General features: G+C 44.4%; 1 protein-coding gene across 15 annotated transcripts in view; it reads right to left on the reverse strand.

Annotated features, from left to right (window-relative positions):
• The window catches only part of IGFN1 (immunoglobulin like and fibronectin type III domain containing 1), a 39,364-nt gene extending 21,385 nt beyond the window's left edge, over positions 1 to 17,979 (reverse strand). For 7 of the 15 annotated variants that reach the window (XM_075115623.1, XM_075115621.1, XM_075115620.1 and 4 more), the window contains exons 1-10: positions 17,802 to 17,978; positions 12,554 to 12,694; positions 7,816 to 7,884; positions 7,148 to 7,270; positions 4,362 to 4,501; positions 4,011 to 4,110; positions 3,097 to 3,144; positions 2,486 to 2,531; positions 1,547 to 1,721; positions 833 to 946 (exon numbers count right to left, since the gene is read on the reverse strand). In XM_075115623.1, coding sequence (XP_074971724.1) covers positions 833 to 946; positions 1,547 to 1,721; positions 2,486 to 2,531; positions 3,097 to 3,144; positions 4,011 to 4,110; positions 4,362 to 4,501; positions 7,148 to 7,270; positions 7,816 to 7,834 — 765 coding nt within the window. In that variant the 5' untranslated portion in view covers positions 7,835 to 7,884; positions 12,554 to 12,694; positions 17,802 to 17,978. Of the gene's footprint in view, positions 1 to 832; positions 947 to 1,546; positions 1,722 to 2,485; positions 2,532 to 3,096; positions 3,145 to 4,010; positions 4,111 to 4,361; positions 4,502 to 7,147; positions 7,271 to 7,815; positions 7,885 to 10,392; positions 10,414 to 12,553; positions 12,695 to 17,801 lie in introns of those variants that run through there. The other 8 variants (XM_075115617.1, XM_075115613.1, XM_075115614.1 and 5 more) reach the window with 5 other exon arrangements.
• Positions 17,980 to 22,695: the final 4,716 nt, after the last annotated feature.

The raw sequence follows: 22,695 nt of genomic DNA on the forward strand, positions 1-22,695 counted from the left end.
CCAAGTGCAGCAAGTCCTGCGCAGATAGAGAATCAGATTCAAACTAGGCATAACAATAGTAATTTTTTAGCTCACACAAGCTTTTGAAGCTTAACTCATACACAGTCACTGCAACCTTGAAGACAAACTACTTTCTTTGCTTAGATTTTAGCATCCTCACAGACGGGTAAGCAGGCGAGTTCACCACTTTCCTATCTGTAACAGACGTGGGTTACTTTCTCCACACGGTGGCTGTGCAGGCTTCATGTCATGCATTTGATTCAGAAGTTCATAGAGTTAGTCTGACCTCCTCTTTAATGAATTCTGATTTCCCCTATATTAAAGCCACTAACCACAGTTTGACTGAAATGTATCTTCCAGAAAAACATCCACAGCACTGATGACCTGGGGCTCACAGCGCAATAACTACAGAACTAGGTGGGATGTTTTATTTCCTTGAGATCTTCTTTGCAGAAGTGAATTATAGTGGAATAACACACTTGTGAAAGTTAATAAAATCAGACTGCTTTTCTTACATGAGACTGCAGAATTTCTACAGCCCAAAATACACTGTTAGAATTTTCTCTTACCAGAAGAGCTGTTGAAATCAAAAGGATGTCAGCAACTAACCGTTTCCCCTGTACTTGGACCTACAAATCCCAAGCGATATTCACCACCAAAGACTACCTGGTCCCCCACACCAACACTTCTCCCTAACCAGTCAAGGATTCTGCAACGGACAGACAACTTTAAGAAGCTTGTTTGCTCTCAGCCACTGCCCAGCAGATCAAGCATCTTATATAGAAGACTTCAGTGGCTGCTATGAGCTAGCCAACACATCTCACCCCCTCACCTTAAGCAGAAAAACTTTGCTGTTACTGTTTTTCAGGTCAATCTCCAGACTGAAAGTAGCTTTTCCCTCCTTGTTGACTTTGATGTGTTCAAAGTTTTTGACACTGTTTATTAACTGCAAAGAAAGATACAAGAACCTAGTAAATGATAAGGTTACCATGACAGAAGTTCTTAAATTGTTGAGCTAATGTGAAATTTACTTTTTATCTGCATAGAAAAGAGCTACCTCTAACTTTATGAGGACAGAAGAAGCCATAAGTTTCCACAGTTTCCTCCTGTAGGCAAATTATTTTTACGTGCTACCTCCTGGTCATTCACACAGTGTGCAACCACTATCCTTCCAGGTTTCTACATGCCTCTGCATGTGAAGGCCAGTTTTGACTCTCAGGCATATAAGTGTTCAATTTGGGGTCCAAATTCTCATCAGAGGCAACTGAATACAGAATTTAGAAATGTGGTTTAATAAAAGGATCTTTAATAAGGTCAGTATCTCCTAGAATTTATGAAGTGGATTTCAAAAAAGTCAACAGCATTTTTGCCTGCATGAGTATATATTTACGACTTCTTGTCATAAATCTTTCTCTGTCATACAATAAAATCTTCATCTACAAAGAGGTTTAGGAAGGTTTAGCCTGTTTCCAAAAGCTACTGAGGAACTGTAGGACTATGCGGTTTGTTAAAAATCAGTGCTTTCAGTGGTTTCAGTTGATTTTACCTCCCCTTGTTCAATCTCTGTGTCCTTCCTTATCTCTTGCAGCTTTCTCAGCATCCCACGGAAGTCAGCAATTCCATATTTCATACAGATTTTCTCATAATCTCTCCTATCTGCATGCAGCAACAGTTGCCAGACTGCTTCTTTGTTGATGGGTTTTGGTTTTGGTGCTGGGGCCCTTAGAACCAGGGGAAAAAAGAAATCTAGACATTTTGACAGACAACAAGATGGGGTTTTTTTTCTATACTTAATCCTCTTTCATCTCTATAGTACACTTGGCCCTGTAGATGTAGAGAAGAGAGAACGGGACTCTTCCAGAACAGGTTTTCTGCATCTACACTACAAATTAAATGCTGCCAAGGAACAGTCTTGACATGGCCCATATAGAGCAAGACTGTAGTGCATTTGTCCACACTGTTAAATTATCAGTCACTGGCACGGTTTGGCCTAGGCCAACTTGCACTCTCCCAAGTCATTTCTCAGAACAGTTCAGGGTTTTGCCCAGGTGAGAGATCATTCCCACTGGGCACCTTTGGAGGTTCCCACCTGGGAAGTGAAGGCGTTTCAGCAATGTGCACCTAGCAGTCTGTGCAGCTGGCCTGGGAGCCAGCGCTCAGACCCTCATTAGCCAGAAGGATGGTTACATGAAGACTTGTCGCTTAGCCAAGAAGTTACTTGTGAACTAAAAACAGGAAAGCAGAGAAACAGATCTTTTAAGTCAAAATCTTGTGGTGCAAAGGAACATACACCTCAAAACGAGGTTGGTACCATGTGATTATCTCAGCCTCACAGACAGCGGCAAGCTGTTGTGTTACGTCTCTCTATATTGAGACACAACAACTTTGGAAACAAGGAGTGTTGCCTTGAAGATCTACGAAGCTGTCCCCTGTCATCAAGAAACATCTAGGAAGTGTAATAATGGCCTTCGTTATGAAGCCTTACCGCTTCCTCAGCATCTTCCTGAAGTCCTGAAGCTTCTGCTTTAGCTCTGTTAAAGCCGGTGGGGAAACAACAAACATTCAGATACCAAACACTGCAAAATATATCCCCAAAAAGAAGACAATGCAAAATAGCCACTGACAACAGGCCATTCTACTACACAGTTTACCTCTGGTGATGTTTTCACACTTTACAAAAACACTGTTATGAAACAGAACCAGCTTTCTCTGCCATACTCATATCCTTTGAGTGCCGTTAAAGTTCGTCACTTCCTAGGGGGCTTTCCTCTCTAGAGAGGACTCTCTAGAAACCCACTATTTTCCAGACGTGTTAACATGTTTGATCCAGCTGTATTTGACATCACATAATCCTTTTCTAGCACTAATGATTCCAGAATCATTAATTAGAACAGCTCAAGGCCATGTCTAAGATCGTCACTTTACTCAGAGGTAAATGGCAAGCAGAAAGACATGACAGAACATTAGAGATTCATTAACCCTTCTCTCACTTTATTCTTTACAAGTTTGGGGCTGTAATAATGTAGCACTACAGAGGAGTATTAACTATGCACACCCACCCCCACCCCCAAAAAAAAAAATCTAACTGTAACTTACCGTCAGAAGGATGAACAGGAACATATTTCGCTCTCTTTTTAAAGCGAACTGATAGTTTAGAAGAGAAAACAGAGGAAAAACAAGCCATAAGACGAACAAAGTAACAGACTAACACCAGTAACCAATGAACTATAAAACCTCTGTATCTGTTACCAGTGCAAGAGGAAATCCTAGTCTGGATTTTTTTGTCAATCTGACATTGACTCCTGGTAATCTCCATCTATAAAGGCAATATATCTATTGCAATTGACTCTGTGCTTACTGAACACTCTACACAGTGGAGGAGACCATTTCTGCCCTATGAAGCTTACGGTTTAATCAATGGTAGGAAACATTAACATTGTATTTTAGAGATGGGGAGCCAAGGTGCAAGGATTATCCAGACAAATGCAGATAGTTGTCTTCTAAACTGATTTTACAGGCATACAGGGGAAATGGATGCTTTCGACATAGTCCACCTCCTGCTCAAGCATATTCCAAGAATAGGTCAGTTGTATTTTACTCACAAAGTGCCTGTTTCCCTCCACTGTCTATAAAGGGAACCAGGGCACTAGGTCAGGTGGACACCATGGACATCTGAAGAGAAGTGAGATGGATCCCTCCCAAAAGACCAACTTGTCCAACATCATAAAGGAATGATTGAGCCAACTTAATACGAAATCCAGAGCTTCCAATTATGGTCCGGTGCAGCGACCACAACACCACTTTCTTCTCCCTTGCCTCAAAGCTCTTACTGTCATAGAACCACCAAAGTGGGGGGAGTCACAGAAGACCTCAAGTGCTTAGTGAGTGGAAAAATAGACCTTCACACCAAGGACACTTAGATAATGCTCTGGGCACCCACCCCCAGAGGACAGCAAAGCCAGCTGCTTGGGACCACAGGACCCTTGGAGCACACAAGCTGTCAAACCTACCTTGTATGATCATGAGGCCAGCAGAGCATGCAGCTTCCCCATACTCATTCACAGCAAAGCAACGATATAAATCACTGTCAGCTGTTGTGAGATTGTTTATCTTAAAAAGAAGAACATAGTAAGAGCTCACAGCGGTGTGCTGTGGTTCAGTTCACACACCTTCAGCTTCTGATCAAACAGCTACTCAATGACATCTCAGATCTTTTTTCTGTTCCCAGAAAGACTCTAGAAAGCTTTGTTTGCTTATCTTTGTGTTATCAGATCTGGTGACATCTAGATCAACCCACTGCAGGTTTTTCCTTTCCATCGTTCTCCCTGTTCCAAGTCCTGTCTCAAATATTTGATCTTTACCTGCAGAATGAATTCATTCGTAACGTCATCAAAGAATGTTTCGTATTTGTCAGGATCATCCATTCCTCCTTGCATACGCGTCCATTTCACATCAGGCATCGGGACACCTTTGACCACAGCTCTGAAAATGGCATTTTTACCTTTGAAAAGAGGAAATAAATTAGTTATTTAAGACAGACTTGAACATGAGGACTCTCATCCAGGCCCCTTATGTTATTAGTAGAGTGATCCCCAGAGGGAGCCACCTCCGTTGTTTTAGGCAGAAACATTCTTCGAAAATAATTATAACTTTTTGTTTGCTCTGTGAAAGATGCCTAAATTAGCAGTTTAAGTTTCATTAAATGCCCAAATTCCTGCAATACATTTGCCATAACATCCACTGTAACTCACTGGCTTTCAAAGAGATTGCTTGAAAACTAACTTTAAATTTCACCACTGATACATATAGTCTCTGCCTGTGTTTTTATTGCACAGCCCTGCAGATGGAGGAATTACGTGCCCAAGAGAGCAACTTTTTGGGATCTTGGTCTGATTTTGAACTCCCTCAGTATTAGGGCAGCACCAAAGAGCAGCAGTTATTAGTTCAAGTCAAGGCTGGACTACCTTTCCCCACGTCACTAATGTCAGGGTTTGCCTGTATTCAATCTTAAAAGCCCTTTAAAATGTGGTGTTAGCCTGCCAGACGTGACTGCTCACATCCTCCGATCATCTCTGAAATCAATGGCGCTATAGCAAGTTCAGACTAGACTTGCTTCCGGCAACATGAAGTGCCCAAATCCATTCTCATCACGCACACATAGTTCCCTACAAGTTCTCATTGCCTCTGCATCCTTTCAGACTGTTCCCTTGACTATGCCCATGCTGGTCAGGATGTTAAATAACATAGGACTCACTGTGCTGGAGTCTCTTGTCTCTACACATCAGTAAAGTTCATTTATGAATAGTTGCAGCTCCTGGTCTTTTTTTCATTTGGATAAATTTGGATTCATCAGGAGGTGGAAACAAGAAGAAACCCCCTCTGCACACTTAAGAAAACACATTCGTAACAGACATCACTGTACCATAGCTGGGAGGACCCATGCAGGGTAGGGTGTTTCCCCATGTACACCCTACACGTCGTCTTTCTGCGGTATCTTCCTTGTCTGCTAGCCTGGCACCACCTTGCACTCCAAACACACCAGGCTTTGCTATTCAAAGAGGCAAGGAAGGGAGAAGAGGACGGGGTTTACCTGTGAGCCCTCTCCTTCATCTCTGCTCCCCTAAGAACCCGACTATACTGCGGCTGCCCGCAGAAATCTGCAACAGCTTTACAAACCGCCTAGTACAACCCTTTTCTTTTTTCTCCAAAAGGCTTCAAAGACATAGGAAACACTATGAAACAACACATTAGAGAAGTGACTCGTGTAGGTGAGTGGGAGTGTCATGGGGAAGCAGAAATGGAGATGAATTATCCATGGATGTAGCTCAGGGCAGAGATTATTATTATCTGTCTTTTGCAATAGTTTTGGTCTTCAGGTGACCAACACTTAAAAATTCTCCCCAGAAAGTCTTGCAATATTTCCCACACCCTTCTGCTGTCACCACCAAAAAACATTCAATGCAGCAAGCTCCTGCCAGATTCTTATCGAAAGGCCTCTTCCAGCTTCTTCTGGGATTGCAGTACTATCTATTATTAAAGTCTGTTTCGAATTAATTATTCCTTTGTCAAATTTTAGCTGTTCTGGCTGAAATTTCCCATGCTTGCCACCTGTCGCAGGACACAACTCCACAGCTAGGAGTATCAGCTAATCCATGCACTGAACGCAATGGGGTGGTGATGATATAATTGAAGACACTCATCGTGCATCTGCGTAGACGCTGCATTCAGCTTGCACAGTGACCAACCTGAATGCCCTAACACTTCGTATATGAACTACGATGAAACCACTGTAAATGAAATAACTTGGAAAATTTAGACAGGGTCACCGACCACCGCCTTGGTTCGTGCCTGAAGCTTGCAGGTGGAAGGTGGAGGAGGAGGAGGAGGGATGCACCGCTAGAGGCCACTGTGCTCCTTCGTAAAACCTCAAAGGCTCGTAAAAAACCGACAGATGGGTGTGACAACACTGAAATGCAGGGTGCCAGAAACGGTTCAGTCCTGTGAGGGAAGAGGAGCTACACGATCTCCTCAGGCTCTCCCACTCAAAAAAAAAAAAAAAAACCCAACAACCCCAAAAACATATTAATCTCTGCAAGTGCAGCGAGTGCATTGATTTTAGGTCTCAGCTAATTAGCTGCCTTCTCTGTACTCTATACAAGATTCACATTGTTTCTTGAAGAAGTACAGCCTAAATAGCATCTGCAGTAAGTATAATTCAGTATAATATATAATTCAGTATAATAAGTCAGTATAATATGCAGTCAGTATAATGCAGGAGTTAATTTTAGTGCTGAACACTCATAATACAAGTTAGTTCAACAGGAAACAACAACTTCTTCAATGTGTTTAATCTTTTGCTGCAAGTACTTAACTTCGAGAGCTTCCTGCAGAATTCACAGGATTTGTTGCATACATTAGGAGCCAGATATTGATCTTGTATACACTAGTGCAAACTCGGGAGACCTCTATCAGTACTGATGGAATTTTCATCAGTACAACAAAGACTTTGGCCACACAACACTTTTTTCTGGTCTAGTCAAATCTCTTTGAAACTGGCTTGATTCCATGATGATAATTGTTTCATGTGCATGAGACATGGAGTCAAGCCTCCAGGTCTGTGGCTTTGACTGTTTTTCAAGAATCTCACCTTCCTGCAATGTCAGACTGACAGGTTTCTGCTCAAAGTCAGGTGTACTGCATCCTTTTGGAATATCATCCACAAACTGGGTGATAACAACTCCCGGGACAGAAGATTTCTTGAAGGATTTTACTAGAAAGGCAAAGAAAAATACATTCAGTTAAGGTAACATGTTTTTCCTTTAGAAACGATCTCTTGATCTGCATTGCTTCTCTGTAGAACTGTAACTGTTCCTGCTCAGCTCCTCTTGGGCTATAAAGGACTCATCCATTCTAGTAGTACAGGCTGTAAGTGTGTCCAAAGGCTGGAGCATTAAGGTCTGTGATTTTGTGCTGACCTCTTGCAAAGCTAGGGCCCGAGCGGGAAAATCTGCCATCAAGATCGCAATCCAGGGCCACATCGGCTTACAAGTCTAGCAATGATTTGGATACGGAATGCATTACATCTTTACACGCTTTGGATAGAGAATGCTTTACATCTGTTAGTATTCCAAATAAAACTTCAAAATCTGGCATGAGAAAGACGCTATTGCAAAGGTCAGCAGAACCTGATGGGCCAGTTACTGGTGTCTCTCCTTGCGGTGGTGAGACATACCTCACTGCCAAACAAGAAAAGCAAGTTGGGCTTATTCTCAGGGATACCCCAGATAGTTTTCACAGCTGTGTATGTTCTCTCACCTGCATTATGGCTTGTCATGATGCTTTGCTCAGCTGCCTATGGTCAGCACAAACAGACTACAGGTTCTCCTGTGAAAAGACAAATCACTTCATTATTTACAGTTCACAAAGGAAATGACAGACCTTAATCCTGCTCACTTTTATGACACAGTTTGCCCTTCCTCACTTGCCACATCCTAGCAGGCTTGTTGAGAAAGGCCTGCCAATCAACACAACATGACATGCCTTCCCAGAACACCTCATGACACAGTTTTGAACCAACACAAACCAGGTATGAAAACAGCAGCAGGGCTAAATGGAAAATGTACACATCTAACAGCATCCCTCTGTCACCTCTTCCATTTCCATGTCATCTGGCTTTCCTCCAAAGACCTCCTCTCGTGTTTCAGGCAAATATTACACCACATGGCACTCACGCGGTGAGTTCTGATGGATGGCAAGAGCAGTTGCTGAGAAGAAAGCCACAGAGATGGATGTCTAAACTGGGGCATGAAGCAAAAGCACATCCTGATCTAAATTAGCTTGTCTAAATTAGCAACAGACCTGAGAGCAGGCTATAAGCTACTATTTACTTTAGAAGGAAATGGTGAAGTGTGAGCTTAGCATTAACTAGTTATTGTTATAGATCACTCATGTGACCTTCTGTCAAAGGTGTCTCTTTCCCTGTATTTATAAGTTGGACAACGTGTAACGTAACACATCACTATCTTGCAAGCAAACTCTGAAGGCAGATTCCTTGTCATATGAGAGATGCTCAGAAACTATAGAGTTACTGAGGCTCTGAAAGAGCAATTAGATTAGATTCCCATGTGGCATTAATGCTGTGTCTCTTTTTACCCTCTGCACTCCTTCAGTCAACACAGAATCACAGAAGAACATGCAACTTGTCATAGTTTTAAAAGGACTTTGTCAGCACACCTATGACCTTAATTCTGTTCCCTATATCAGACATTCACCCAACCTAGTATTGCCACACTACAGCTGATGAAAACTCTGGGTAGGACCCCAATGTCTCCTTGTCATACATTTAGCTCAGAGTTGCATTTTCTGTGTGACTCTTGGTTTCAGCTAAGGGTAAAAGACAACTAAGCTAAAAAAAAAAAATAATTTGTGCTTTATGTCCCATAGATAGGCCAACAAAAGTGTAACTCACAGTACTTCTGGGTCAAATTCTGCACCAAAAGGATAAACTTTGTTTTTCCATTAGTCAGCAGTTGCAAAAAGGAACATAGACATCTCTCCACAGCAAAGCACCGGCTCCACTGTTGCCCTTAACACAAATCTTATATTCGGGCTCTCCACACTATACAAATCTCATAAGTAATTGATTACTTGCAAAATCATTCTGTGAGCCTCACTGACCTCAGTGGAAATGCATGTGAAACAACAGAAAGGGGAAACCATACATGGGACTGTGCGAATGGCAGCCTAGTCCTCTCCTTCTGTCACCTCCCCAGCCTGGTGTGGGTGACTTTTGTGGCTATCCACCAAATGGAGAGGTTTACATTTCAGTGTTCGAGCTTTTATCTGTAGATATTTTGGCATATCACATAGTTACTTCTGCAAACCATTGGTAGATGTTTTAAAAATTGCAAATGAAGGGAATGAACAGCTTGTGGGAGGGGAAAAACCACAAAACTGAAATGAAAATAAGATGATTCCAGGGCACCCTGCCCAGCCCCGGGCAGGGCATTGCACAGCAAATGGCAGAGATTTTCAGAGACTCTTGATCACCCTCTTCTGATGGACTTAATCTGTCCTCCCAAGTACTGAACTGTATTAATAGCAAACATTATAATTCCCTACTGCCTTTTGCAGTCTTGTATCTTCCTAAACATGTCACCACTCCTGGAGCTGAAATGTCTCATGTTTACACAACTTTCAACAAACATGATTACTTGAGATTAGCTTGCAACAGTATTCCCCTAAACTCTTTTTTTGTTACGCTCACATTTATTCTTCGCTACTCCTGACTAATTCCTGCCACACTAGGCAACACTGACAAGCATCTACACTGAAATGGGAACACGGTCCAAATTCTCAGGTCCAAAGCCCTCAAGAAACTTATTGTTTTCTTACAGTACCAAATGCATCATGTCAGACAGCTGTTCTCAGTCCAGTGTGACTGTGGGAATATGTTAACATAATTGTAGCCTATTGAGAGATGGCTACATTCAAATCTAGTTTAAAAAACCCCAAATACTGACAATATTTGTATAGGTAGTAATAGGCAGCGTGCATGCATCCTCTCAATGAACAATAGGCACTATGTGCACTATGAGTAAACTGCTGAGTTTACAGGGCCTTAAATATTTCAGAAATTCACTTGGATTAAAGATAAGCTGCTGTGAGTCCTTCAACCTCTGTGAATTCTTGCCTTCTGGAGAGTGAGACAGAAGCATGTTAATGCCACACATTGATTGCAGTTAAAATAACAGTGCCAGGATATGCAAGAGAACATTCCTTTGGCGTAATTAATCCAACCACATCACATTTTCTAGTGTCTTCTGTGTTAAATGAGGACCAGAAAATAACATATCAGCTGACACAGAGTCACTCAGACCCTGCCCTGCTTACTTTTAAAATTTCCACTCCCTCGTTACATGAATAACCATGTTTTTGCTTGGACTCCGTTCAAGCCTAGAAAAAGAAATCACAGAATTTTTAAAAGAAATGAAAGACATCAAAAGCCTTCCAAAAACTGTCATCGTGTAATTCATATCTTCACTCACAAATGCCTGAAACATAGGTGTCCACGCTAAGATGATGACCAAGATTGCTATTTATACAATGAAGGCAGACAAATAGTTCTAAAAGGCAACCTACCCCTCCCTAGGTGAAATGCTGTAGACCAACATCCCCAGCACAACAGGGCAACACTGGAAGTAGCTCAACACTTTCATTCCTCTGAAAAACATATCATTGTCGTGCATTAGCCTTGTTCAGGTCACCAAGGCTTGGCTATTTCTCATCCCAGGCAGAAGCCTGTCTGCTTTTCAGCTGGGGAGACATCCCCTTTGGAGATAGTGGCAAAGCTTCCACAGCTTTGAACGCAGAGCAGGGGCAAGCCCTTGACTACTGACAATAGTTTTAATACACCAAAATAAACCAGACCAGACGGGATGGAAGGCCTACCCTTCATCTTGTCTATCCATCAATCTGTCTGCCTGAGACAGAGCAAGAGCCCATTCCCTTTTGCAGTCTGGCTGGACACTAGTGATAGGGCCATAAATCAGCTAAGTGAATAAGCAAAACATTCGGGAGTCACAGGATTTGGAGGTACTCGTGGTGTCACAAGTAGTTATTTATGAGGTTCAGACAGTGGAACACACAGACAAGATGTGACATAATTGCTGGCACTGACTGGTGAGCAAAATTAGCCAAACTTGTAGAGAAGGGACAGGGATTAAGCAGTTCCTACGGAGGTGATGGGTCCAGAGGAATGGGATGTACCGCAGACATTGGCACAAACACAGTAAATGCGGAGTACAAAGCCATTAGCACAGACCACAGCAGAAGACTTGAATCATCATTATAACAAATTAATCAGCAACAGATGCAGCATTCTCCTACTCTTTGTAATTCATAACAACCAGGACAGTCCCGACACAGCAAATGTTCTAAACAAAATACCAGATTGTTGTGTGCTCAGTCTTAAATTCTAGCTGTGCGTTACATCAGAAACCCAGACACTCGCTGAGAAGGATCTCACCTAAAAATTCTCTTTTAGCTTTGGGTGGGCTTTCTTCGTTTATTTGTTGACTTTAAGTAATATCTTGAGCTTGAGACTTCCCATTTCAGAAGATTTTTAAAGGAAAATGCCAAAAGACTTTGGTTAGAACCACAGAACTGAAAGCCAGCAACTGCAGAAGTGAGACTTCTTGAAAACTTCTGAGGAGGTCACAGAGGGGGAATGTCACAAGCACTCCAGTGATGAATGGAGGTCTTGTGCAGAGTGGGGAGGAACGCCCAAAGATCAGGTTTTGTGTGACTTATCCCTTCGGTAAATCTATACTTGACTTGATCTTCTCTTCTGCCTCAGAGATTATGAATATAACATAAGTGATGGCTCATGCTGTCCACAATTACTTACATATACACCAGATACTCTATAGGTATTTATTTATGAAAGTGGAATTGATACGAAATACCAAAAGGAGACACACATCATCTATATTTTCTAAGTGAAGGAGAGTAATTAAGCCCTAACAGCGGTGAACAGGACAGTGAATTCACATCAGTTTGGTGAAGCAGGTATGGGATGACAACACGAGAACAGCTCAGTTTGTTCCTTTTGATGTCTGCAACATACCCATGAATTCTTTCATAACAGAGACATGCATTTTCACACAGTCAATAAATTTAAAGCAAGTGTCACAGAGCAAATACAATGGAGTTTTACTAAATGTCCAAAAGAAAAAATAACATATCCCTACTAAATGTCCTAAGAAACAATGCACCCAAGATAAAAAAATGTTAGCAACCATAGTGTTTCTACTAGCGTGCCACAACTCCCCAGTTAGCCCCATGGGACAGTTACGGCAGATCTTCAACAGCCTTCCATCTTACCAGGAAAATCAGCGTACGCTATAGGAGACCACTCCTCCCACAACATTTGCAGTTTTCAGACCTACTGCAACACCGAGCAATGACTACCGTGACAGTGAGGGTGACACTTCATACTCCCAGCTCTCTATCACCCACACAAATCTCAGTGGTGACATGATCAAACTCACTACTTACAGGTTGAGCTTCTGAGATGATCCTCCTTGAAGTCAATACTGTGTGTCCCGGGACCACGGTGGCTTTGTCCGTTGACTCAGACCACAGAGCTCTCCATAGCTATTCAACAGGTCTCTTGGTCACAGGTATTAGCGATCTGTGTGAAAGAAGCCGTGAGCCTTATAGGTCTGCTGTAAATGTCACTAAGTGGCAAAAGAAATGACAAATTCTTGTCCCCCTCCCACCTCTCTGCTCTCCTAGAAGCTAAGCCTGAGCTCAGGAGCTGCCTAGCCAGGATCCCTCTATGCTGTGCTGCCTGGAGTTGTAGGGGGCTCATTATACGCCCATGTTTGCCACAGCACCCGGGGAGGTGCAATGGAACCCAGTGCCTTTGGCAAGCCCCAAACACGGCAGTGGGCCAACTTGGTCAGATGCGACCATCAGTCAAGGCAATGCTGGATTTCCAAGTGCAAGCTGGGTCAAGACTTTGTGCCTCAAAGAAGGACAAACATTTGTGCAGGTCAATGGCTTGTCCAAGGAAGGGACAAGCTGTACATCCAAGTTTTGAACAACCCACCAGTAGACCGGTTCTCAGAGGCCACAAGTCCTTAGGAGATCTCATAATTCCTTAGCAGAGAAGTAAAAACAGTGGATTATTGCTTTCATGTATGGGGCAATCATGCCTGGGCTTGGCCTTCATAAGCAGAGTCTTTCAGTCTCTGCTGTTCTGAGAGGTCTGAAAGAAATCCAGTTCCTCCTAGGAACTCCTGCCAAAACAGACATCTCAATTTGTGGTCCTTCCTTCCAGCACAGCCATGAGCTGATCCTTGTTCCCTTAACAGCAACAAGGCCACTTACTTCCATGGGCAGGTTTACCCCAGAAGTGCAAGTATGGCATATTGTGCACTCAAATATTTTTCTTCCAGTCTGCCCTTGCAACTTGTAAACCTTTCTTTCTCTACGGAGGAAGCTCACTTAGAAGCAAAGGTACCTCTATTCAATTCCTGATGTTCACAGAGATGGCCAATCTGGGACCGAATGCCCTCTTCTCCCAGCAGCACTACATGCAGGCAACAAAGCCTGCTCAGTCTGGGAGTCTACTTTCATTCACTTCTGGCTGAGAGCATACAATTCTTTTTCCTTTGCATTGTGTGCCATATATTCATATTAAATCCTCATGTTCAACCCTGAGATGAAGGGCTGGCTCCAGAAGTTGGCAATGGAAGTATTTTTATCATGGCAACCATAGTTCACACGATGTCTGGGCTGACAGAACCAGAACAAGGTTTTTCTCTGCGTTCCTAACAGGAGATTAGAGTTCTAAAATCTGTGGTTAACAGGGAAGGGAACATACAGCAAAAACTCGGTCCTGAAGCTAAGACTCCTGTGAGCTAGGATGAAAACATAAGAAATGTTTCCACTAGTCTTAGAAAGGTGATCTTTCAGTGGAAAGACACTGGTGGTAGCAGTATGATCCATCAGCTGTTCTGATCCAGATATCAAAAACTTTTCCTTTGCAGGGCTGGGGATCACCATTTTAATCAATGATTTAAAAGATAAATGCAAAAATGAAATTAATGAGTAATTGTCTTCATTCCTTCTTTCTTTCGACACTGGTGACAGCCTTCATACCTTCCCACAAAATAATGTCAATAGAGGGAAATGCGATTGTTCAAACTGATGCTTGGGCTAATCATTCAGTTCTACATCCCTTCGTCCATTTGCAGTGATATAAAAGTAGAAGCAATTCCAAAGTTAAATATAAACAATTTGAAAGTTAACAAGCCAAGAAAGTAAGACAGCAAGTAGCAGACACTGTTTTCTAGCAGTGTCCTAGGGGGTTTCCCACAGCCCCTTCCTCCACCTGTTTTGGCCAATGACCATCCCAAGGATGCTTCCTTAGGCATTAGTCTTAGTGGTCCAGGGCAAGAGTTATGTTACTTTGTTGATCCGATGGTGTAGCCTTAACATTAAGTACCTTTAATAAAATCAGTTGCTACACAAGTCTCTAAAGACAGTAACACTTCACGTAAGCCATGTAAATGCTCCCAGAGGAAGCATTTGTCAGCTTCTACTGAAACCTGAATTCAGCTCCCACCAACTGCGGCAAGAGCCTTCCGCTTAGCAGAGTCAGCCCAACCGAAGGACCTGAGCTATCCAGAGCCACAGGCTCACTGCGGTTCCCGTTTACGCTCCCTTTCCAGCGATTTGCTCCCCACTGAAAAGCGCGCTGACGATGATATTTAGTCTCAAATCTCATTTAGCTGCTGGGGTCTGCTTGAACAACCAAAGAATTCCTAATTAAACAGTTGGATCTAGCAAGTACCAGGAGAGCCACAATTCTGCCTGGTTCACTGAACCCAGACCTGATAGGGCTTTGCTTTATTTCCAGCCCTGGTTTTACAGTTTTCTTGGAGGAGAAATGGAGACCTCCCCTACAGATGCATTGATAACTTAAAACCATCTGTGACAGAGCAGACTCCTCCAAGAGACTGACCTTCTTCCATTTCACAGCTTATTTTCCACCCGCCCACCCAAAAGTCCTGTTAACCCCTGCATGCCAGTGGATAAGCTACCGCATACCACTGAAAACCTGCAAAATGTCATCGTGAAGCACGATACATTCAGCAGCGGTCACTGCTTTCACTGCAAAGGGGGCGCGTACTTCCCGGGAAGCAAGTTCATTCCCCTAGTGAAGGGCAGTAAAGAAGTGTCAAGAGGCAGCAGCTGAGGACAGTTATTTCAGGACTGAGTTTAAAAGTACATTTTATCTGGAAACGAGATTCTTCCGATCTTCTGTTTTCCCTGTAATTCCCTTCTTCTTCAGTATAATCGTATGAAGTCTACCCATTCTGTCTGGTGAGAAGTGGCACAACTCTTCCTAGAGACTGTCAGTGCCCACCACATGACTCAGAGCAAGAAGTGAAGAAACCAAGACCTGGTAGGTCCAAAAAGCTGACTGGATTTTCCAGTTCATGAACAGATGACCAAGGTCAAAAGCTAGTCTTATACGTGAGACGCTTGGCCAAGACACACCATTCCCCTGCAGCATGGGTGTCCAGTCAGTCACGGCGCTGAAGGTCAAGGTGATGTCAGGGAGGCTTTGGGGCAGAAATATTCAGAGATGTGTAATGGGTCAAGATACGCAAAGCACAGTAGTCATGTTCAAAGTCTACTTTGGTGTGATAGCTGTGAGAACCCCATAAACACTATAAAAGAAAAATAAACGTTGCATGCATTTAAGGACGGGCAAGGATACGGAAAATGGAATAAAGGTCCAAATCCAGACACGACTACCAGTTACCTGCAGCCCTACAACCACCCAACGCACTATATTGAATGCAGTAAGTCTGACAGTTCTGTTCTGGCTGGTCATGCAAAGGGACACTCTTTTGGTCAGATGAGGCCATGCACAAAGTGGGTCACAGAATGGCATTTTGTTTTTACCAGGAGAATGCCCCGCACCAGAATGAGGAATAGTCACACCATGCATGCGGGTGCCCCAAATGAGTCTTCTGGACTCATAATATTTGATTTTAAATAAATGTGATGTACCGAGTACTGGGTACTTGCAGGTCCCTCTGGTTTCAGTGGAAGATGCCCATGGTCAGCCCAGTCCCTCAACGCCAGATCATCCATGTTGTACACTCCAGAAGAAATTTAAGGGACTGTTTTAAGGCTCAAAGCCTTCATTGTCTTACCTCCCACACCCAAGATGCCAGTCTGACCCTTTGTCACCAGCAAGCTGAGGTCTGTCTTCACTGTTCACACAGACCCATGATTAAACCCACAGCAGTTAGCTGGACTTTCACACACTGAGATGCAACTCAACATAAGGAAAAGATTAGAATCAGGGTAACAAATTCAAGCAGCAGCAGTGCTCTGCTTTCACACTGCAGATTAGCTCCCTCCTTCCCACGGTGTTCATAATTCCTTCTATTCCCTTGTTCAGGACTGATTAAATCTGTTTGCATCCATGACTGACTGGAGGGTTTTGCTAGCATGAACTATGATTTAGATGGAGCCTGGCTGTCTAAAAACCTGACATTCCTACTTTCCCCTTGTGATAGCTGCTCTCATGACTCTCTCTTGCATGCTCCAACGCCTGGGCTTGCCAGTGTTGGGAGTTTATTTACTCTTCTCCATTCGGAAAAACAAAATATTGGGCAACAGATGTTTAACATAGACTCACCAGAGGTGCAACTAAACATCAACATATTACCAGACATATCACCCCATCACTACTATTCACCCCTCCTTGAGACACTGAAGAAAACAACATTTTAACCCATCATAGGCTTCAATGAAGGTAAAGCGTAAGGCATGCCTGCACTGCTTTCATTTGACCACATATGGCCATCAGACTTTGCCAAATGTCTTCTTCTCCAGCTCAAATTAACTATGTATGTTCAAACCACTTTGCATATGCCACCCCTTGGGCATGCAGAGGATTAATAAAGCTCACTGCATGCAGTAAAAAAAAAAAAAGTGCTATTCAGATCCCACAAGGGATTCAAGTGATAAGGCTTTTGCTCATTTTCCCCCACCTTCAAACTAGAGCACATAGCAAATACCCTGGTTCTGATTTATTTATTTGTTTCCCTAACCTGCCAGTGGAAACAGATGAAAAAAGCCCAGTCCTCGCATGACAAGCTATTTTAATATTTCATGCCCTAATGTGCCAGGAAGTTTGACACTGAAACAAATGGTAAGAAAATCTCTCTGAAACTCCAAGAGGCCACAGCATGTGCCACCTTCCCGCTTTCTTTGCGGGGCACCTGAAAATTATTTTCACCATGGTTCTAGTACTGCCCTGCCTGACCTGTGCCTGCACAAGTTAATGCCTGGCACCTGCAAAGGTGCCAGAGGTCTCCTGTTGCTGGGAATGCTGTCCTGTTCTGTTACTTCTGAAGGTTGTCCTTGGTCAAACTCTCTCCTATCCAGCACTAAAATTTCAGAACAAAATAAGTGTCATCCAGAGACAAAAAATTATGCCAGCATCCAATGGAGAAATAACCAACATAGAAATAATCGCAGTGGAAAAAGAAGGCATCTCTCCCCTTTCACCCCTACTTGCTCCAGGAATCCTGCAGTTTCACAAGACAGTCACAGCATTCCCCTTTCTGCAGGCATGAAACTAGCAGGGTCTGTCACTCCCCATCAGTCACCTTTTCTGCCTTGAGAAGGTGATCACAAGGAGCTCAAACATACCTTAGCTCCCGGAAAACACAGCTACTTATCTGAAACGGGTACGCAGCACTCACCCGCGCGTGCCACCCCAGAGGTCCTCTTCTACCCCCGCTGCTATCAAAGCTGCAGCTCTCCCGAGTCCTTTCTGCAGTCGGTGCTTGGCTGTGGGATCAGTACTGGGTCTCTGGGATCCTCCTCAGCTGCTCCGTCTCGCTTTCTGCCCCCCCCTTCTCTCACACTTAATCTCTCTCGCCCTCTCTCTCTGGTAGGTGAAGCCTGTCACAGGGCTGTTAGCCTGCGAGACATCCAGATGATTTTTTTTTTTATGGGAACCCGATGCACCTGCCTCCTATTCATTATTATTTCAGTCCATACCAGTAATGGTGCTGGACAAGTCTGAGATTAACATAATTCTTCAACGTTTCACAAGTCTGTTGGAATGGTGCTTTTTCTGCAGATTGTGTTTCCTCCTCACAGCGACTCATTAAAAACTTTCATACAACTGAATAGCTCTGGATGTTTTAAAGGAAACTGTGGCTTAATTGGCTTGAAACCAACCTGAGGAATAACTAGGGTTACCAACGGTTCAGATAAATTGAACTTCAGTTAAAAGTGAGTGGCCAAGCACATTTACAGGTGATGCTTTTCCAAATACTTTCCTTTGTTAAATAACTCTTCGAAGAGTTAATATTATGAATATAAGAGATGGACAGAGCACTTCACAGCACCAGCTGACAGTGCTAATGTGAATATATTAGCATGCAGTTGAAAAGCACAAGCCTGCACTCCAGTTACATGGCTGAGAGCAGGCTCTGTTACCCGCATAGCTTTGTACACCCCTTGGAATAAAACATACCTCAGCAGCATTAACAGGAGATTAGGAAACATTAAGTCAGGCTGGAAATGCAGATCAGATGCACCTGCAGACTAGGTTCTGCTTATCAGGCTTCCTCTGCTAGGAGACATTTACCCAGAGTCACCTGGAGCTGATCTAGATAAATCCTGAGAGGAACAAGACAGAGTCCCAAAATAAAAGAGCCCAAGGCAGGAGATGAAGAGCCTTACAGAGTTTCCTCAGCTTGCAGAGGGTAGTGGGCACCCATGGACCACCCAAAGCTCTCCTTGCTCCCACCCCTTCCGAGGTCTGCAAGTTGCAGGCCTTTCTGGTATTTCATTGCTCACTGCAGAGATAGTCACGCCTTGGGTGATAATGTCAGGCATAGTCAGTAATTTCAAAGGCAACCCTGTGCAACACTGTGAGGGAGGGCAGGCATGAGCACATCAATGCTTCTAAAAGCAGGCGGATAAAGTTCAGCTTCCTCTTCAAGGCAGGAAATGAGCTTGTGGGATAAGCGGTACGCGAAGCACTTCAAGCACTGAAAGGTGGCAAACTCCACAGCCCCCATGATGCGACCTGGCCTGGAGTCACGCCACCTAGTCCAGCGCCATCCAACAGGAGAGGCAAGAATCTAACGTAATTTTCAAAAGTTTTGCTTCTAACCACTTGAAAGTAATCCCCCCACCACCAGGCACGGGCCTGTTGCCCCCCCTGCATAAACTATAGCTCCAGTGCACCAAGCCTTGGTAAGCAATTAGCTGTAAGAGGGCACAGCAGGAGGTACGAAGATAAACTAGCAGGAGGACACTGGGTTTGCCTGTACTTTCTAAGAAATCAGACAACTCAAATGCAGTTATCGGTCCCTAACACTTTTACTTTAGATTAACCAGTTTTTTTGCGTTTGGATTCTCAGACCCTTGGCATCACAGTGGCCAACTGAAATCTGCTGAGGATTTCCTACCTTGCCCCTCAATAGTTAACATCCTTCCTGTCGATGAAAGACCTTGAGCTGTCCCACTGCTGAGGTTATACTGTAACAGATGTAAGCCATAAAGTGCAGGTGATACATCCCAAAGAATCACATTTACACATCTTTATGCATATTTATAGTCAGCAAAACATAGAAGATGTTTTTAGTTAATGTTTTAGAGGAGAAAAAATATCTTCTGTCTCAAAAAGCAGAGAAGTACTAAAAAACCAGCAGATGCTAAGAGAGAAAATTAGAAAAATGCAGAGAGAAAATCAGAAATGCAAAAGCCCAGCTAGAACTCAGTCTGGCCACTGTTGTAAGGGATAACAAAAATGTTTTTAGATATACATTAGGAAAAAAAAGGGAGCCAAGGAAAGTATCCATCCTCTGTTGGATGCGAAGGGGAATGTTGCCACTAAGGATGAGAAGGCCGAGGTACTTAATGCCTTCTTTGCCTCAGTCTTTAATAGTAAGACCAGTTATCCTAACGGTATTCAGCCCCCTGAGCTGGAAGGCAGGGACAGATCGCAGAATAAACCCCCCATAATCCAGGAGGAAGGAGTTTATGACCTGCTGCTCCACCTCACAAGTCACAAGTCCATGGGCTGGATGGGATCCACCCAAGAGTGCTGAGGGAGCTGCTGAGGAGCTCACCAAGACACTCACCCTCCAACATTTATCAGCAGTCTTGGTTAACGGGGGAGGTCCCAGGTGACTGGAGGCTTGCTAATGTCACACCCAGCTACAAGAAGGGCCAGAAGGAGGATCTGGGGAAATACAGGCTTGTCAGCCTGACCTTGGTACCGGGAAAGGTTATGGAGTGATTTGTCTTGCGGGTGCTTGCCACGCAAGTGCAGGACAACTAGGGGATCAGGCCCAGCCAGCATGGCTTCCTGAAACGCAGGTCCTGCTTGTCTAACCTGATCTTCTTCTATGACAGGGTGACCCACCTACTGGGTGAGGGAACGGTGTTATCAACCTGGACTTTAGTAAAGCCTTTGAAACCATCTCCCACAGCATTCTGCTAGAGAAGCTGGTGGCTCAAGGCTTAGACAGGCGGACTCTTTGCTGGGTTAAAAACTGGCTGGATGGCCGAGCCCAGAGAGTTGTGGTGAATGGAGCTAAACCCAGCTGGTGGCCGGTCACGAGCGGGGCTCCCCAGGGCTCAGTGTTGGGGCCAGTCTTGTTTAATGGCTTTATCAATGATGTGGATGAGGGGATCGAGTGCTCCCTCAGTGAGTTTGCAGATGACACCAAACTGGGCAGGGCCGTTGATCTGCTCGAGGGCAGGAAGGCTCTGCAGAGGGACCTGGACAGGCTGGATCAATGGGCCGAGCTCAGCTGGGTGAGGTTTAACAAGGCCCAGTGCTGGGTCCTACCCTTGGGTCACACCAGCCCCAGGCAACGCTCCAGGCCTGGGGCAGAGGGGCTGGGAAGTACCCGGAGGAGAAGGCCCTGGGGGTGCTGGCTGACAGCCGGCTGGGCATGAGCCAGCAGTGCCCGGGTGGCCAAGGAGGCCACCAGCCCCCGGGCTTGTGTCAGCCCTGGTGTGGCCAGCAGGAGCCGGGCAGGGATGGGGCCCCTGTGCTCGGCCCTGGGGAGGCCCCACCTCAAATGCTGGGCTCAGGTTTGGGCCCCTCGGGACAAGAAGGGCCTTGAGGGGCTGGAGCGTGTCCAGAGAAGGGCAGCGGGGCTGGGGCAGGGTCTGGAGCACAAGTGTGCTGGGGGGCGGCTGAGGGAGCTGGGGGGGTTTAGCCTGGAGAAGAGGGGGCTGAGGGGAGCCCTTCTCGCTCTCTACAACTGCCTGAGAGGGGCTGGAGTGAGGGGGGGGGTCGGTCTCTGCTCCCAGGTAAAAAGCTATAGGACAAGAGGAAACAGCCTCAAGTTGCATCAGTGTTCAAAAAACATGTAGACGTGGCACTTTGGGACATGGTTTAGGAGGCCTGGGGGTGTTGGGTTGGTGGTTGGACCTGATGATCTTAGAGGTCTTTTCCAATCCAATTATTCCATGATTCTATAAAATTTGTCTGATTGATAGACTTGAAAATGTGTCCCAGTTACTAGACTTTAGAAACCCAAAGGGCAGTCTTATGTAAATGTGCTTTACTTAGCAATCCTCTGACACATCCCTTTCCACTAACCCTCTTCAATGACTTGTAAGCCTGGGTATTCCCTTCCCTTTGACAGCACTCATAAAGAATATTTCCTATCAGACATGTGAGAGGACTCTACTGGAAGCCCACCAAATACTACATCTGAGCTGACTTGAGGATGACAGATTCCAATTCTAAGTTCCTCCCAAATTAGCAAGTGGTTATTGGTTGTCTCAAAATTGCATTTGTCAGGAATGAAAATTCTTTGCCAAAATAAGCTATTCAGATTTATTTATGACATAGACAGATTTTGTTACTCTCCCACACAGCATTATCCTAAAACACTGTCAGCTCAGCCAGCCCTGGCCCTCTCCCCTTTCATGTTTGCAACCCAGTCATTAAATTGTCTGTTAGGTGTTGTTTTGAGGGCACAAAAACCTTCTCGCTCCTACATCAAATGAGGATAAACCACAGAAATTAATTACTAGTGCATTAAGTCTGAGAACCCCAAACCTTTGTTTTGACAGACTAAGAATACAATCCACTTTGTGCTTTTCTCAAGCTTTATACTCAAGAATCATGAAGGCTCAAGGAAGTGGACATGGACGTTAGAGAGTTGTACAAACATTGCGTCTCAGCCAGTTTTCAGACTCCAGCATGTAGTCTTGGTAAGAGTGTCCTACAGTAAGGCACTACAACACAGCTTCGGATCCAAAGCACAGGCTCCACACCAAACCAGGATGCAGCCTGGTGGCAAAGCATCAATCTGAGGGGCCAAAGATCTATTTTGATCATGTTTGCCAACCCTCAAGCATCCAGCCAGAATGAGACATCACAGTTCCTTCAGGCACCTGAGCCTGCGCAATTCACTATTGCCTTCAAAGGCCATACTACTCCAGTAATCACTGGAATTCTTGCCTGTGGTGAGGCTGATGTCAGGTAGCTAGATTCTGTGGAGATCCAGCCCATCAGCTCCCGTTAGCCAGGAGCTCAGCATATGCACCTGGACATGAAGTGGTGGGTATGGTTCAAAGACAAACTCTATCAGATAAAGTGCTGGGAATCCC

The sequence above is a fragment of the Phalacrocorax aristotelis genome, chromosome 21 (genome assembly GCF_949628215.1).
Source record: "Phalacrocorax aristotelis chromosome 21, bGulAri2.1, whole genome shotgun sequence".
Taxonomy (NCBI): Eukaryota; Metazoa; Chordata; class Aves; order Suliformes; family Phalacrocoracidae; genus Phalacrocorax; species Phalacrocorax aristotelis.